The 15410-nt window shown below is 19.4% G+C and overlaps 4 protein-coding genes across 4 annotated transcripts; all 4 read left to right on the top strand.

The window, feature by feature from the left end:
* Positions 1 to 2020: 2020 nt before the first annotated feature.
* Positions 2021 to 3165, top strand: PY17X_0501200 (PIR protein; the record flags this gene model as incomplete). The annotated part of the gene is made up of 3 exons (XM_022955150.1): positions 2021 to 2035; positions 2171 to 2992; positions 3079 to 3165. The coding sequence occupies 3 exons, from the start codon at positions 2021 to 2023 to the stop codon at positions 3163 to 3165; spliced, it is 924 nt and encodes a 307-aa protein (XP_022811616.1).
* Positions 3166 to 5463: 2298 nt separating this feature from the next.
* On the top strand, positions 5464 to 6585 carry PY17X_0501100 (PIR protein; the record flags this gene model as incomplete). The annotated part of the gene is made up of 3 exons (XM_022955149.1): positions 5464 to 5478; positions 5586 to 6365; positions 6481 to 6585. 3 exons carry the CDS (start codon positions 5464 to 5466, stop codon positions 6583 to 6585), a joined length of 900 nt encoding a protein of 299 aa, XP_022811615.1.
* Positions 6586 to 9033: 2448 nt separating this feature from the next.
* On the top strand, positions 9034 to 10137 carry PY17X_0501000 (PIR protein; the record flags this gene model as incomplete). The annotated part of the gene is made up of 3 exons (XM_022955148.1): positions 9034 to 9048; positions 9186 to 9965; positions 10051 to 10137. 3 exons carry the CDS (start codon positions 9034 to 9036, stop codon positions 10135 to 10137), a joined length of 882 nt encoding a protein of 293 aa, XP_022811614.1.
* A 2333-nt stretch (positions 10138 to 12470) lies between these two features.
* On the top strand, positions 12471 to 13494 carry PY17X_0500900 (PIR protein; the record flags this gene model as incomplete). The annotated part of the gene is made up of 3 exons (XM_022955147.1): positions 12471 to 12485; positions 12606 to 13343; positions 13429 to 13494. The coding sequence occupies 3 exons, from the start codon at positions 12471 to 12473 to the stop codon at positions 13492 to 13494; spliced, it is 819 nt and encodes a 272-aa protein (XP_022811613.1).
* Between the last annotated feature and the right edge of the window lie 1916 nt (positions 13495 to 15410).

The following is a 15410-nucleotide window of genomic DNA, read 5'->3' as shown; positions in this document are numbered from 1 at the left end:
CATATATTAATATAGATATTGATTATATATGAATTCATATTATGCTGCCATAATTCCTATTATATAAGCCTTGTTAATCAGGGGCTATATTGAATTATCCACATCATAATATACAATGCATTTCTTTGTTTGGTGAACACATTTATTTAGTAAAACTTATTATTTATGTCATTATTATTTTTATTTAAATTGTATTTTAACAACCGAACTGTAATAATAGATATTCATAAAATATCGATCAAGAATCGACAATACAGCGTTATCTATAAAAAGCATTTTATGCATCTAACATTTTTAATAATCAATAAAAATATGCATATTAATAAAAAATAAAATTATATATATATGTATAGTATCCTTTTAATTTTTGATTATATATAGTTTCATTTTATACTAAAGTTTTAAATTCAAATTATAGAAATAGTTCTCTATACATTAATTTATTTCGCATAAAGGTATAATATTATATTAATCATTATTAATTTTTAAGCTTTATAGTTTTGAAGCATATATAAATTAGAAATGTATTATATTTAAAATAGTTAAAAAAATAAAATGTAAGTATATTAATAAAATTTCATATCATAGCTTGTTATAATAATTATAAACAGCTTGATATATAAAATTAATGTTATTATTATATGCAAAATAGTAAAATATTATACTAATAACTAATATAGAAATATTATTTTATTGTGAAACCTTCACACAATTAAATACTAATATTAATTTTATTAAGAAGGCACATAAGAATACATTATAAAGGTATCATTTTTATATATTTGTTAAAGATCCAATTGGGGATTTGTAATTTTATATTCTAAAAAACTGAATAAATATAGAAAAGGATAAAAACTCAATCAACGTTAATTTTCTTTTTATTATTCCATATTAACGCGTATTATATTATCATTATTTTACCATAAAATTAATAAAATATAGAACTTTTAACAAATTATTTGAATGTATATACATTGATAACTATGGCAGTAGAATATATAAGATAAAAATGAACAATCCAGAAAACTTAGCGAATATTTACATAAATTTATATATTAAAAGAGCAAATATATCTTATCTCTCTCCTACCAAAGGGCAATATAACAACCTAATACACATAGTTTTCTATTATACTATAAAATTTGCGTCAATAGTTATTTATATGCTAATGTTTAATATTTACTAAGTATGATTTTAAAAACAATATGCATTAAAATAGTTATATAAACTTATAAATACGTATTCAGTGCTAATTGTCGGTTTAAACCGTGGGAAAGACGTGCAAAAAATATTATAAAACTACCCAATATGCTATATTTCTAAATTGAAGTATATAGGAATAAAAATAAATCTATTTAATGCATTAAAATCATTTTTTAATTTATATATATTAAATAAAAACAATATTAAAATTATGTATATGCAATTAAAAAAGGGAACAATGCAACTTAATTCGAAAATAATATAATTTTAATTAAACATGATATATAGTATTAGAAATAACTATATAAATATTTAGTATATTTAAAAAAATTACTATTTGTATACTTTAAGGATTATAATAAAATAGTATTTTTTATTCTTTAGATTTATACAGTATTTAAGTTTTAGAAGGACAGTTATTAAAACATAAGATATAATATATTCCTTTTCTATATTCAAACTTTAAATTCTTTATAAAAGTATATCCAATTTTATAATAATGTTATATCATATGTTAGTAAGAATAGCATTTTTTGTATAAAATGCATCATATCTATATTTAATCAAAAATGTATTAAGAAATCCTCTATTTAAGGTAATTTATCTAATTATCATAAAAAGAAATAGGACGTTTCTTTAGTAATAATATTATTTTATTATTCTATATTAATTTAATTATTGAAAACTATATAATATATTTAACTACAGACAGTTGTTATATATAGAGTTAAAATATTTGTGTCACATATTTGACACAGTGTATATTAAACAGCATGATTCTACTCAATTTAAAAATCAAAAATAAAATTCTATCACAATGAATAAGGAAGTGGTATATGAATTTTTTAATAATAATAGTTTCTTTACATTTATTGATATTGTATTACATATAAACACCATTAAACTTTATTTTAATCAAATTTTCAATAATACATATTTCTTATAATTGTTTTAAAATTTTTTTTAGTGTAATAACTTCATTTATGTAACGACGAATTTTCCAGATAAATTGATTGGTGGAGATTATAAAATTGTAAATGATGAGCATTTAAAAAATTATTGTACTAGTGGTTGTGATAATGCTCTCGATAAAATTAATGCTGGATGTCTATATTTTTTTAAAGAATTCTTTGGGAGTTCTGATTTATTTTCGCAATATGCAAAAAATTATATGAATATTGTTGAATACATTATGATATGGTTAAGTTATATGTTAAACCTAAAGAATGATGCGCCAGGACTCACCAATCTAGAACATTTTTATAAAATATATATAGAGGGTGGTAATAATTATAAACAGGCTATAAAGAATGTTACGGAATATACAAATTATAAGGATCTTATAGATACAAAAAAATATTATTTGAAAATGGATAAAAATATTATATCTAAATTATATAATGCATTTAAATTATTATGTGAAATGTATACTGGATTTGATACAGATAAATTAAATTGCACAACAAGCTCAGAAAAAGCTGGTAAATTTGTTGAAATATATGAAGAACTTAAGAAAGATTTGAATATTACTACAAATAATTCATATAATGATGTATTGTGTACTTTATCAGCTGATTATGACCATTTTAAAAACAAATTTAAAAATTCTAAATGTAGTGATACATCATTTCCAGAGATAAAAATACCACAAAATATTATAAAATGTTCTGAACAAAAATTAAAACAAATTTCTGAAGATACATCATCAAGTTCGTCGGTAACAAACAAATTATTACTAGTTTTATCGATATTTGCTACAATAGCAATTTTTTTAGGAATTGCTTATAAGGTAAACAATAAGGAATTTATAAATTATTTTCATTATATATATGCAAACATTAACAAAAAACAATTTTTTTACCGTTTTTATATTAGTATTCGTTATTTGGATTTCGGAAACGAGTTCAAAAACAATATTTAAGAGAAAAAATAAAAAATATAAAGAAGAGAATGAATCACTAATATTGATTCGAAGAGTAATAATGATTTATATATTTTAAGAAACTGTCTATTGGGGAGCAATTTTTGCATAATTTATATATAGTTTTTATGTTGTCGAACCCGTATTCGTGTTCAGGTTAAGTATTATATTTTTAATTTTTTATAATTTGAACACTAACTAAATATATTTACTATACATGTATGTTTAATCACGAAATGAAGTATAAATATGCATTCCAAAAGGAACATAGCCATTAATATGAAAAAGGTCATATAACATTTTTTCATAAGTTATAATATATATAATTGAGTGTTAATATTGATTTAATATGGATAAAGTAAAATAATTATTTTACATATATTAATATATATATTTGCTTTATCATAACTATATATTATATAAAAGTTGTTAATCAGAGAGTATATTGAATTATGCATGACACATTATATTTTTATATTTGATGAAAATATTATTTAGTAAAACTTATTATTTGTATCATATTTATTTTTATTTAAATAATTTTATCCAACTGAACTGTAATAATAGATAATCATAAAATATAGATGCATGGAATATCAATCGAAATTCAACAATATAACATAGTCTATAAAATACTATTATGCTTCTAACATTTTTAGCAATACACAAAATTGAACTATATATACAATATTTTTTTAAGTTTTAATTGTAGTTACTATTATATTTTTGTATTAAAATTAACTAGTATTAATAGAAGTTGCTTTATACCCTTTAATTCATTTATCACAAGGTATAATAATAGATTCTTTATATAATAATTTTTAGAATTCATAGTTTTAAAGTATATATAAATTATATTTTAAAATAGTTAAAAAATAAAATATAAGTATATAATAAAATTTAATGTTATAGTTCTAGTAATTATAATATGATAGATAAAATGCACTACTATTATATGACTATACATATAAACTAGTACAATATTATACCAATAACTAATATTGAAATATGTTAAATTTAGGAAACATATATAATTATATATTAATTTTATCGAAAAAACACATAATAATGCATTACAAGGGTATCAATGTTATATATTTTGTTAAAGATTCAATTGGGGGGATTTGGTTTTATATTATAAAAAATTGGATAAATAAAGAAAAGGATAAAGACTCAATTCATGTTAAATTCCATTTTATTATTCCATATTAACGCGTATTATATTATTAGTGTTTATTGAATAATAATTTTTTAATCTAAAACAATATTACTTTATCATAGAATTAATAAAACGTAGAATTATTAATAAATTATTTGAATGTATATACATTGATAACTATAACAATAAAATATATAAGATAAAAATGAACAATATAGAAAATTTAACGAATATTTATCTAAATTTATATATTAAAAGTGAAAATATATCTTATCTCTCTCCTCTTAAAGTGAAATATAATAACCTAATTAAACATAGTTTTCTACTATACTTTAAGATTTGCATCAATACTTATTTATATTTTATATATTTAATATTTACGATGTATTATTTTAAAAGATATTTACATTAAAGGACTATTTAAGCTTATAAATACGGGTTCAGTGCTAATTACCGTTTTAAACCGTGGGAAAGATGTGCAAAATGTATTCTAAAATTACCCAATAAAGTATATTTATAAATTGAAGTATATAGGAATAAAAATAAAGTTATTGGGCTCATTAAAATGGATTATGAATTTATTTATGTTTATTAAAAACAATATTAAAATTATATACATGCAATTAAAAAATGGGAAGATGCAACTTATTTTGTAAATGTTATAATTTTATAAAAATAAAAGTTATGTATTATTAGAAACAAGCATATGAGTATTTAATATTTTTAAAAAAATGACTATTTATATACTTTTAAGGGTTATAGTAATAATATAATTTTTTATTTTTTAGATTTATACGGTATTTAAGTTTTAGTAAGTTGTTTTTGTTCTACATTAAAGCATATCTATAAGTATTTTTTTAAATTCATTATAAAATTTCTTAATATTTTATAATAAAATTATGTAGATTGTTATTAGTAATAATTATTTTATGCATAAATTGTATTATATATACAATAATACAAAATGTATTAAACACCCCCAAAATAAGGAAATTGATCTAAATACCATAAAAGTATATATTGTTCCATATTAACTTTAAATTGAAATTAATAATAATAAAAATATTTTTATCTACAGATAATTGCTGTATATAGGGTTAAATAATTGTATTACCTATTTTAGCATATATATAATATGATACCCCCTTAACCTATAGATTATAAATTATATTCCATCATAATGAATGATGAATTGGTATATATACTTTTTGATATTATATTTCTTATAAACTTCATTAAGTTTTATTTTAGTAATATTTTCTTAATACATATTTTTATCAATTTTTTTAAATGGTTTCTTAGTGTTCAAAATTTGTTCTTTTGAGGAATTATTTACCTGATAATTTGAGAGAAACTCCGTCAGGCTTTTTTAATGATTCTACAAGTCTCAAAAATTACTGCGATAATGGAGAATGTAATACTGAATTCGATAAAATTAAGGCTGGATTTTTATGGTTACTTGCACAAAATTGTTCTATATCCCAAAAGGAAAACTATAATGAAAATAATTTTAATTCATTTTTTCTACATATTATTTCATGGTTAAGTTACAAATTAAACCAAAAATCAGAGTACTATTTCACCACAATAAACGATTTCTATACTAAACATATAAATGATAATGAAAAGTATACTAGTCTTATAAAAAATGGCAATAATTATACAAAATTTAAGGAAATCATAGATAAAAGAAAGAATTTTTTGGAAATTAATATTTACGATATGGCTAAATTTTATGATGCATTCAAATTTTTATGTAGTATGTATGATAATGCTGAAACACATGCATATGAAAAAATGGTAGATAATGCTGTTCATTTTGTTAACAAGTATACAGATCTTAACGATTATTATAATGTTGAAGGTACCACACATAGTCAAATATTGTCTACTTTATCAACTAATTATAATAATTTTAAAGCTCAATATTCTAGCAAAATTACTAGTTCTAAACAATTCCCAAATCTTCCAACAGGAAGAGCAACAAAATCATTTTTACGAAATTCATCTATAAAAATTTCAGTAATCCCAATGGTATTTATTTTTTTTGGATTACTTATATATTTAGGAATTGTGTATAAGGTAAATAACAATCCAAATAAAAATATAATATTTAAAATATATATCATCACTACAAAATTAACATTTATTTTTTACTATTTTTATATTAGCGTTCATCATTTGACTTTCGGAAAAGGCTTCAAAAACTCAATTTAAGAATCAAAAAAATAAAGAGGAAAATAAATCATTAATATGTGGTTCGAAGAGTAGTGACTATTTCAGGAATAGTAATAATGATTGATATATTTAAGAAACTGTTTATTTGAAAGTAATTTGTGATCATAATGTTTGTGTTTATAAGAATATTTAAATAATGAATTAATAAAATATAAAGTTATATATGTATATTTATTGTATTTTTGTATGTTTTGCATAATTTTTATATAGTTTTTATGTTGTGTATCAGGATTGAAATTATGTTTGTCGAATCCATATTCGTGTTTGAGTTAAGTATTATATCTTTATTTAATTTTTTATAATTTGAACACTAATTAAATATATATACCACCCTCATTTGTTTAATTATTATCTGAAATTCAAAAGTCCAAATATGCACCTAAAAAAGGGGCATTATCATTAGTATGAAATAAGCTACATAACATATTTTATAAGTTATAATACTTATGTCTAGTTCGATCATATATATTAAATGTGGAAATATTATAACTTCGTATTATATATTTTATTACTATTTTTTGTTTAACTATATATAAGAACCAATATTATCTATATATAAATTTGTTAATCAAGGGGTGTATCTTGAATTATGCATGACATAATATATTTCTTTATTTGATGAAACATTTTATTTAGTAAAACTTATTATTTGTGTTATATTTATTTTAATTTAAATCATGTTATCCATCTGAACTATAATAATATATATTTATAAAATATCGACCGAAAATCGAAAATACAAAGTTATCTATAAAAGGCATTTTATGCATCTAACATTTTAGTAATACATAAAAAAATACACTATATATATTATAATAAATTTATAAATTATAAATATATATAATACTTATTTTTTTCATTTCAATAATTTGCATTTATGTTAATGTTTTAATTTATATTGACAGAAATAGTTCTATATACATTAATTTATTTACTATAAAGGTATAATATTAAATTAATCACTATTAATATTTAAATTTTAAAGATTTTAGGTATAAATAAATTATATTTTAAAAATTTAAAAGAAAAAATATAAGTATATTAATAAAATTTAATATTATAGTTTGTTCAAATAATTATAAATAATATGATATATAGAATGCATTATTATAATACGCCTATACATATAATACAATAAAATACCCTACCAATAACTAATATAGAAATATTGTTACATTGTGAAACTTCATATAATTAAACATTAATATTATCGAAAAGACACATAATAATACATTATAAAGGTATCAATGTTATATATTTGTTAAAGATTCAATTGGGTATATATGGTTTTAGATTATATAAAACTGGATAAATAGAGAAAAGCCGAAAGACTCAATTAACGTTAAATATCTTTTTATTATTTCATATTTATGCATATTATATTATCATTGTTTAATGAATCATCATTTTATAATATAAATTAGTATTGTTTATCATAGAATTAATATATATAGAATTTTTAATAAATTATTTGAATGTATATACATTGATAACTATAACAATAAAATATATAAGATACAAATGAACAATATAGAAAATTTAACGAATATTTATCTAAATTTATATATTAAAAGATAAAATATATCTTATCTCTCTCCTCTTAAAGGGCAATATAACAACCTAATTAAACACCGTTTTATATTATACTTTAAAATATCATCGATATATATTTATATGTTAATATTTACTAAGTATTATTTTAAAAACAATCTACATATAAAAACTTATTTAAGCTTATAAATACGGATTCAGTGCTAATTGTTTTAAAGAATGGAAATTATGCATAAAATAAAATATAAATTTCCCGATAGGGTATACATATAGATTGAAGTATATACGAATAAAAAAAGGTTATTTAATGTGCTATTTTTTTTTAATTTCTATATATTAAATAAAAACAATATCAATTTATATAATTTGCATATAAAATGGAACAATGCAACCTATTTTGTAAATGTTATCATTTTAGAAAAGATTGTGTTATATATTATAAGAAGCAAGTATATAAGTATTAAGTCTATCTTATTAAATAATTATTTATATACTTTTAAGGATTATAGTAATAATATAATTTTTTATTTTTTAAATTTATACAGTATTTAAGTTTTAGAATTTAAATCATTAAAACATAAAATATATATATTCCTTTTCTATCTTCAAACATACTTTAAATTATTTATAAAGCATATTAATTTTTATAATAATGTTATACCAGATGTTAGTAAGAATATAATTTTTTGTATAAAATGCATCATGTACATATTTAGTTAAATATGTATTAAGCAACCCTCTATTTAAGGTAATTTAGCTAATTACCATAAAAAGGAATGTAACATATCTTTAGTAATAATATTATTTTATATTAATTTAATTATTGAAAAACATATAATATATTTAACTACAGAAAGTTATTATATATAGGGTTAAATATTTGCGTCACATATTTGATGTAGTGCATATAAAACAGCATGATTCTACTCAATTTACAAATCAAAAATAAAATTACATTACAATGGATTCCGAAATAGTATATGCATTTTTTAATAATAATAATTTCCTTTACATTTTTTGATATTGTATTATATATAAATATCATTAAACTTTATCTTAATAAAATTTTCATTAACGTATATTTTTATTATACTTTTTTAAATGTTTTTTTAGTGTAAAAAGTTCCAGGATGTAAGGAAATGGTTACCCCATGAATTAGACAAAAATAGGAACTATAATTTTAGTGATGATAATCAATTGATAAATTATTGTAATAATAAATGTGATAATAATCTCGATAAAATTAGTGCTGGATGTTTATATTTGCTTAATGAATTCTTTCATGATTCTTCTGCGTTCGAGATGGTTGCAAAAAATAACATCTATATTGTTGAATACATTTTGATATGGTTAAGTTATATGTTAAACCTTATCAAAACTGAAGAATACGACAGTATAGGCTCTTTTTATAAAACATATATAGAGGATGGTGATAAGTATACTAATAATATAAATTATATTAGAGGTTGTGATGGTTATAAGGATCTTATAGATAGAAATAAATATATTTTAAGTATGGATATGAACATTATATCTAAATTATATGATGCATTTAATACATTATGTAACATATATAATGAGCTTGATAAAAACAACTCAAATTGCGCGAAATGTTCGGAAAAAGCTAGTCAATTTGTTGAAAAATATAAAGAATTTAACATGGATCATAGCATTACTGAAGATATACCCTATTTAAATGTATTGCTTAATTTATTAAATTATTATGATAATTTAAAAGATAAATGTAGAGATTTCCCATCCATTCCAGGGATACCACCCCAAAATTATGAACAAAGATCTGAAGTTACATCAAGTTCGTCGATAGCAAGCAAATTAATTCCAATTTTATCGATATTAGTTGCAATAGCAATTTTTTTAGGAATTTCTTATAAGGTAAATAATAAGGAATTAAAAAAAAATTATTATATATATGCAAACATTAACAAACAATCATACGCTTCTTAACATTTTATATTAGTATTCATTATTTGGATTTCGGAAACGAGTTCAAAAACAATATTTAAGAGAAAAAATAAAAAATGTAAAGAAGAAAATGAATCGTTAATATATGATTCGAAGATTAATAATGATTAATATATTTTAAGAAATTGTCTATTTCTAAGTAATTTTTGCATAATTTTTATATAGTTTTTATGTTGTCGAACCCGTATTCGTGTTCGGGTTAAGTATTATATATTTAATTTTTTATAATTTGAACACTAATTAAATATATTTACTATACATGTATGTTTAATCACGAAATGAAGTCTAAATATACACTCCAAAAGGAACATAGCCATTAATATGAAAAGGGTCACATATAATTTTTTCATAAGTTATAATATATACAATTGAGCGTTCATATCAATTTAATATGATTAAAAAAATATATCTATATTGCATATATTAATTCATATTATGATATATCATAATTGCCTATATAAAAGTTAATATGTTGTTTTATTGAATTGTGCATATCATAATGTATTTCTTTATTTGATGAAAGATTTTATTTAGTAAACTTATTATTTGTATCATATTATATTAATTTAAATCGTATTTTGATAACAGAACAGTAATAATATATATTAATAAAATATAGATGCATATAATACCGATCGAGAATCGACAGTACAACATTATCTATAAAATATGTTTTATACATCTAACATTTTTAGTAATCAATAAAAATATGCATATTAATAAAAAATTAAATTATAGATGTATTTATACTATTCTTTTAATTTTCAATTGTACTTAGTTCATTTTATGCTAATATTTTAAATTTGAATTATAGAAATAGTTCTATATATTTTAATTTATTTACTATAAAGATATAATATTAGATTAATCACTATTGATTTTGAATTTTAAAGATTTGAGGTATAAATATATTATATTTAAAATAGTTAAAAAATAAAAGTATATTAATAAAATTTCGTATCATATTTTGTTTTAACAAATGCAAATAATATGATAGATATAATGCGTTATTATTATATGCATATACATATAATATAATAAAATATAATATAATAAAATACTATACCAGTAACTAATATTGAAATATTGTTACATTATGAAACCTTCATATAATTAAATATTAATATTAATTTTATCGAAAAGACGCATAATTATACACTATAATAATATAATTTTTATATATTTGTTAAAAATTAAACTTGGGATATGTGGTTTTATATTTTAAAAACATGGATCAATGGAGAAATGACTAAAAACTCAATTAGTGTTAAATTTTATTATTGTTTAATTAATCGTATTTAATCACAAACAGTATTATTTTACCATAGAACTAATAAAATATAGAATTTATAATAAATGATTTGATTGTATATACATTGATAATTATAACAATAAAATATATAAGATAAAAATGAACTATTTAAAACATTTAGCAAATATTTATCTAAATTTATATATTAAAAGAGTAAATATATCTTATCTCTCTCCTCTTAAAGGATAATATAACAACCTAATTACGCATAGTTTTATATTATACTTTAAATTTGCATTAATACTTATTAATTTTTTATATGTTTAATATTTACTAAGTATTATTTTAAAAACTATTTACATTCAAAGACTTATTTAAGCTTATAAATAGCATAATAAATGGGGGTTCACTGCTAATTGTTGTTTTGACAGTGGAAAATATGCGTAAAATATATTGTAAAATTACTCAATAAGGTATATTTATAAATTGAAATATATAGGAATAAAAATAATGTTATTGGAGTCATTAAAATGAATTATGAATTTATCTACATTCATTAAAAACAATATAAATTCATATAATTTGGATAGAAAGTGAGCATGTAACTAAATTTGAAAATGCTATTATTTTAGAAAAAACTATAATATATATTATAAGAAACAAGTATATACAAATGTAATATATTTAAAAAATTACTATTTATATACTTTAAGAATTCTAATAATAATAACTTTCTTAATTTTTTATATTTGTGCAGTATTTGAGTTTTATGATGTTGTTTGTGTTCTATATTAAACCATATATATAAGTATATATTTTTTAAATTCATTATAAAAATATATTAATTTTTATAATAATGTTATACCAAATGTTATTAAGAATAGTGTTTTTTGTATAAAATGCATCATATATACATATGGTAAAAGTATATAAGCAACCCTATATTTAAGGTAATTTAGCTAAATGTCATAAAATAAGTATAATATAATTTTAGTAATACTAATGTATTATTATTTTATATGATGTTAAAGTTAAGAATAATATGTCTAACGAAAGATAATTGCTATGTAAAGAACTTTAGTAAATACAACATATATTTTATACAATATATATAAATAACATCACCCCGTATAATCTCCAAATTATAACAGAATTTCATTATAATGTCTAAGGAATTGGTATATATCTTTTTTCTTATATTATTCGTATGTTGTATTCCTATAAATTATATTAATTTTAATTATAGTAACATTTATGTTAATACATTTTTTTGTTTAATTCGAAAAATATATTCGTAGTGTGAATTAATTAATACGATCGATAAATATTTTGATGATGATCTGAAAAATCCGGGAGAACATACTCCTACGAATACATTAAATATATTTTTATCTAATTGTAACTGTAGTAGTGATGAAGAAAAGATTATCTGTGGTTTTATAATATTACTAAATACGCTTGATGTTGAAAATTTAAAAAGAGATAAAATTGTTGAATACGCTATTTTATGGTTAAGTTATAAACTAAATCAAAAAAAAAAAAATGAAACGACCAGATTAAACGATTTTCATACTGGACATATAAAAGCAAATAGTTGTTATAATGAGCAAATATCTACTAATATTGATAATAATAAGATATATATGGATTTTATAGATGAAAAAATAGAATCGATGGATATTGATATTAAAGATATATCTAATTTTTATGATGCATTTAAATCATTATGTAACATGTATAGTGAAATTGGTACAGAAAAAAAACAATGCAAGACATGTTTAGAAAATGGTGGAGAATTGCTAGAAAAATATGAAAAACTTAAAAATGGTTTAGATATTAATAAAGGAAGTTCTTATTTACAATTATTGTCTAGTTTATCAAATGATTATAAAAATTTTAAACAGGAATATAGTGCTGAATGTAGTAGTATCTCACCACTTGTAGCTTGTCCACGAAGTTCAGTAACAAAAAATACACTAATTACAATTGCAATTATATTTGCTGCAGCATCAATTTTATTGGGAATTTCTTATAAGGTAAATAATAAGGAATTAAAAAAAAAATATTATATATATGTAAACATTAACGAACAACCGTACGCTTCTTAACATTTTATATTAGTATTCGTTATTTGGATTTCGGAAACGATCTAAAAAACAACATTTAAGAGAAAAGCTAAAAAAGTAAAGAAGAAACTGATCATTAATATATTATTCGAAGAGTAGTGATTATTCCAGGAATAGTAATGATGGTTAATATATTTTAAGAAATTACCTATTTCGAAGTAATTTTTGCATAATTTTTATATAGTTTTTATGTTGTCGAATCCGTATTCAGGTTAGGCTAAGTATTATATTGCATTTAATTTTTTACAACTTAAACACTAATTTATATATGTATCATTCCGTATGTTTAATCAGAAGATGAAGTTAAAAATATGTACTGCCAAAGGAGCATTGTCATTAATATGAAAAGGGTTACATCACATTTGTTCATAAGTTATAATATATATAATTGAGTGTTAATATATATTTAATATGATTAAAGTAAAATAACTATATTACATATATTAATTCATATTATGCTATATCATAATTGCCTATATAAAAGTTAATATGTGTGTATATTGAATTATGCATATCATAATATGTTTCTTTATTTGGTGAAATATTTTATTTAGTAAAGCTTATAATTTGCGTCATATTTATTTTGATTCAAATCATGTTATCCAACTGAACTGTAATAATAGATTTTCGTAAAATATCGATCGAGAATCGACAATATAACATAGTCTATAAAATATAATTATGCTTCTAACACTTTTTGAAGTTTTAATTGTAGTTACTATTTTTTTTTTGTATTTTACATTTGTATTAAAACTAATTAGTAATAATAGAAGTTGTTTTATACGCTTTAATTTATTTATCATAAGGCATAATAATAGATTAATCACTATTAATTTGTAAGTTTTAATGATATGAGATATATATAAATTGGAAATATATTATATTTAAAATAGTTAAAAGAAAAAATACAAGTATATTAATAAATTTTCATATCATATCTAAAATAGTTAAAAAATAAAATATAAGTATATAATAAAATTTTATGTTATAATTTGTTATAATACTTTAAACAATTTGGTATATAAAATTAGGGTTATCATTATATGTCTATAAACTAGTAAAACGGTATACTAATAAATAATATTGAAATAATGTGTTTATTGTGAAACCTTGATATATTAAACATTAATATTATCGAAAAGATAAATAATAATACATTATAAAGGTATCAATGTTATATATTTTGTTAAAGATCCAATTGGGGATTTGTAGTTTTATATTATAAAAATATGAGCAATGGAGAAAAGGTTAAAGACTCAATCAACGTTAAATTTCTTTTTATTATTCCATATCAACGCGTATTATATTATTATCATTTTACCATAGAATTAATAAAATATAGAATATTAATAAATTATTTGAATGTATATCCATTGACAACTATAAAAATAAAATATATAAGATAAAAATGAACTATGTAAAACATTTAGCAAATATTTATCTAAATTTATATATTAAAAGAATAAATATATCTTATCTCTCTCCTCTTAAAGGATAATATAACAACCTAATTAAACATCGTTTTCTATTATACTTTAAAATACTATTAATATATATTTATATGTTAATATTTACTAAGTATTATTTTAAAAGAAATCTACATTCAAAGACTTATTTAAGCTTATAAGTACGGGTTCAGTGCTAATTGTTCTTTTAAAGAATGGAAAAGATGGGAAAATATATTATAAAATTACCCAATAAGGAATACTTATAAATTAGAATATGTAGGAATAAAAATAAAGTTATTTAAAATGTTAAAATATAATTGGAATGTATATATATTAATTAAAAGTAATATTAAAATTATGTAATTTGGATAGAAAATGGAGGATATAACTTAATTTGAAAATACTATAATTAAAAAAAAACTATATTATATACTATAAGAAACAAGTATATAAATATTTAATATATTTTAAAAAAATATTATTTATATGGTTTTAAGGATTATAATAATAATAATAAAACTTGTTTATT

The sequence above is a fragment of the Plasmodium yoelii genome (genome assembly GCF_900002385.2).
Source record: "Plasmodium yoelii strain 17X genome assembly, chromosome: 5".
NCBI lineage: Eukaryota > Apicomplexa > Aconoidasida > Haemosporida > Plasmodiidae > Plasmodium > Plasmodium yoelii.
This window is presented reverse-complemented; position numbering and strand designations above follow the sequence as displayed.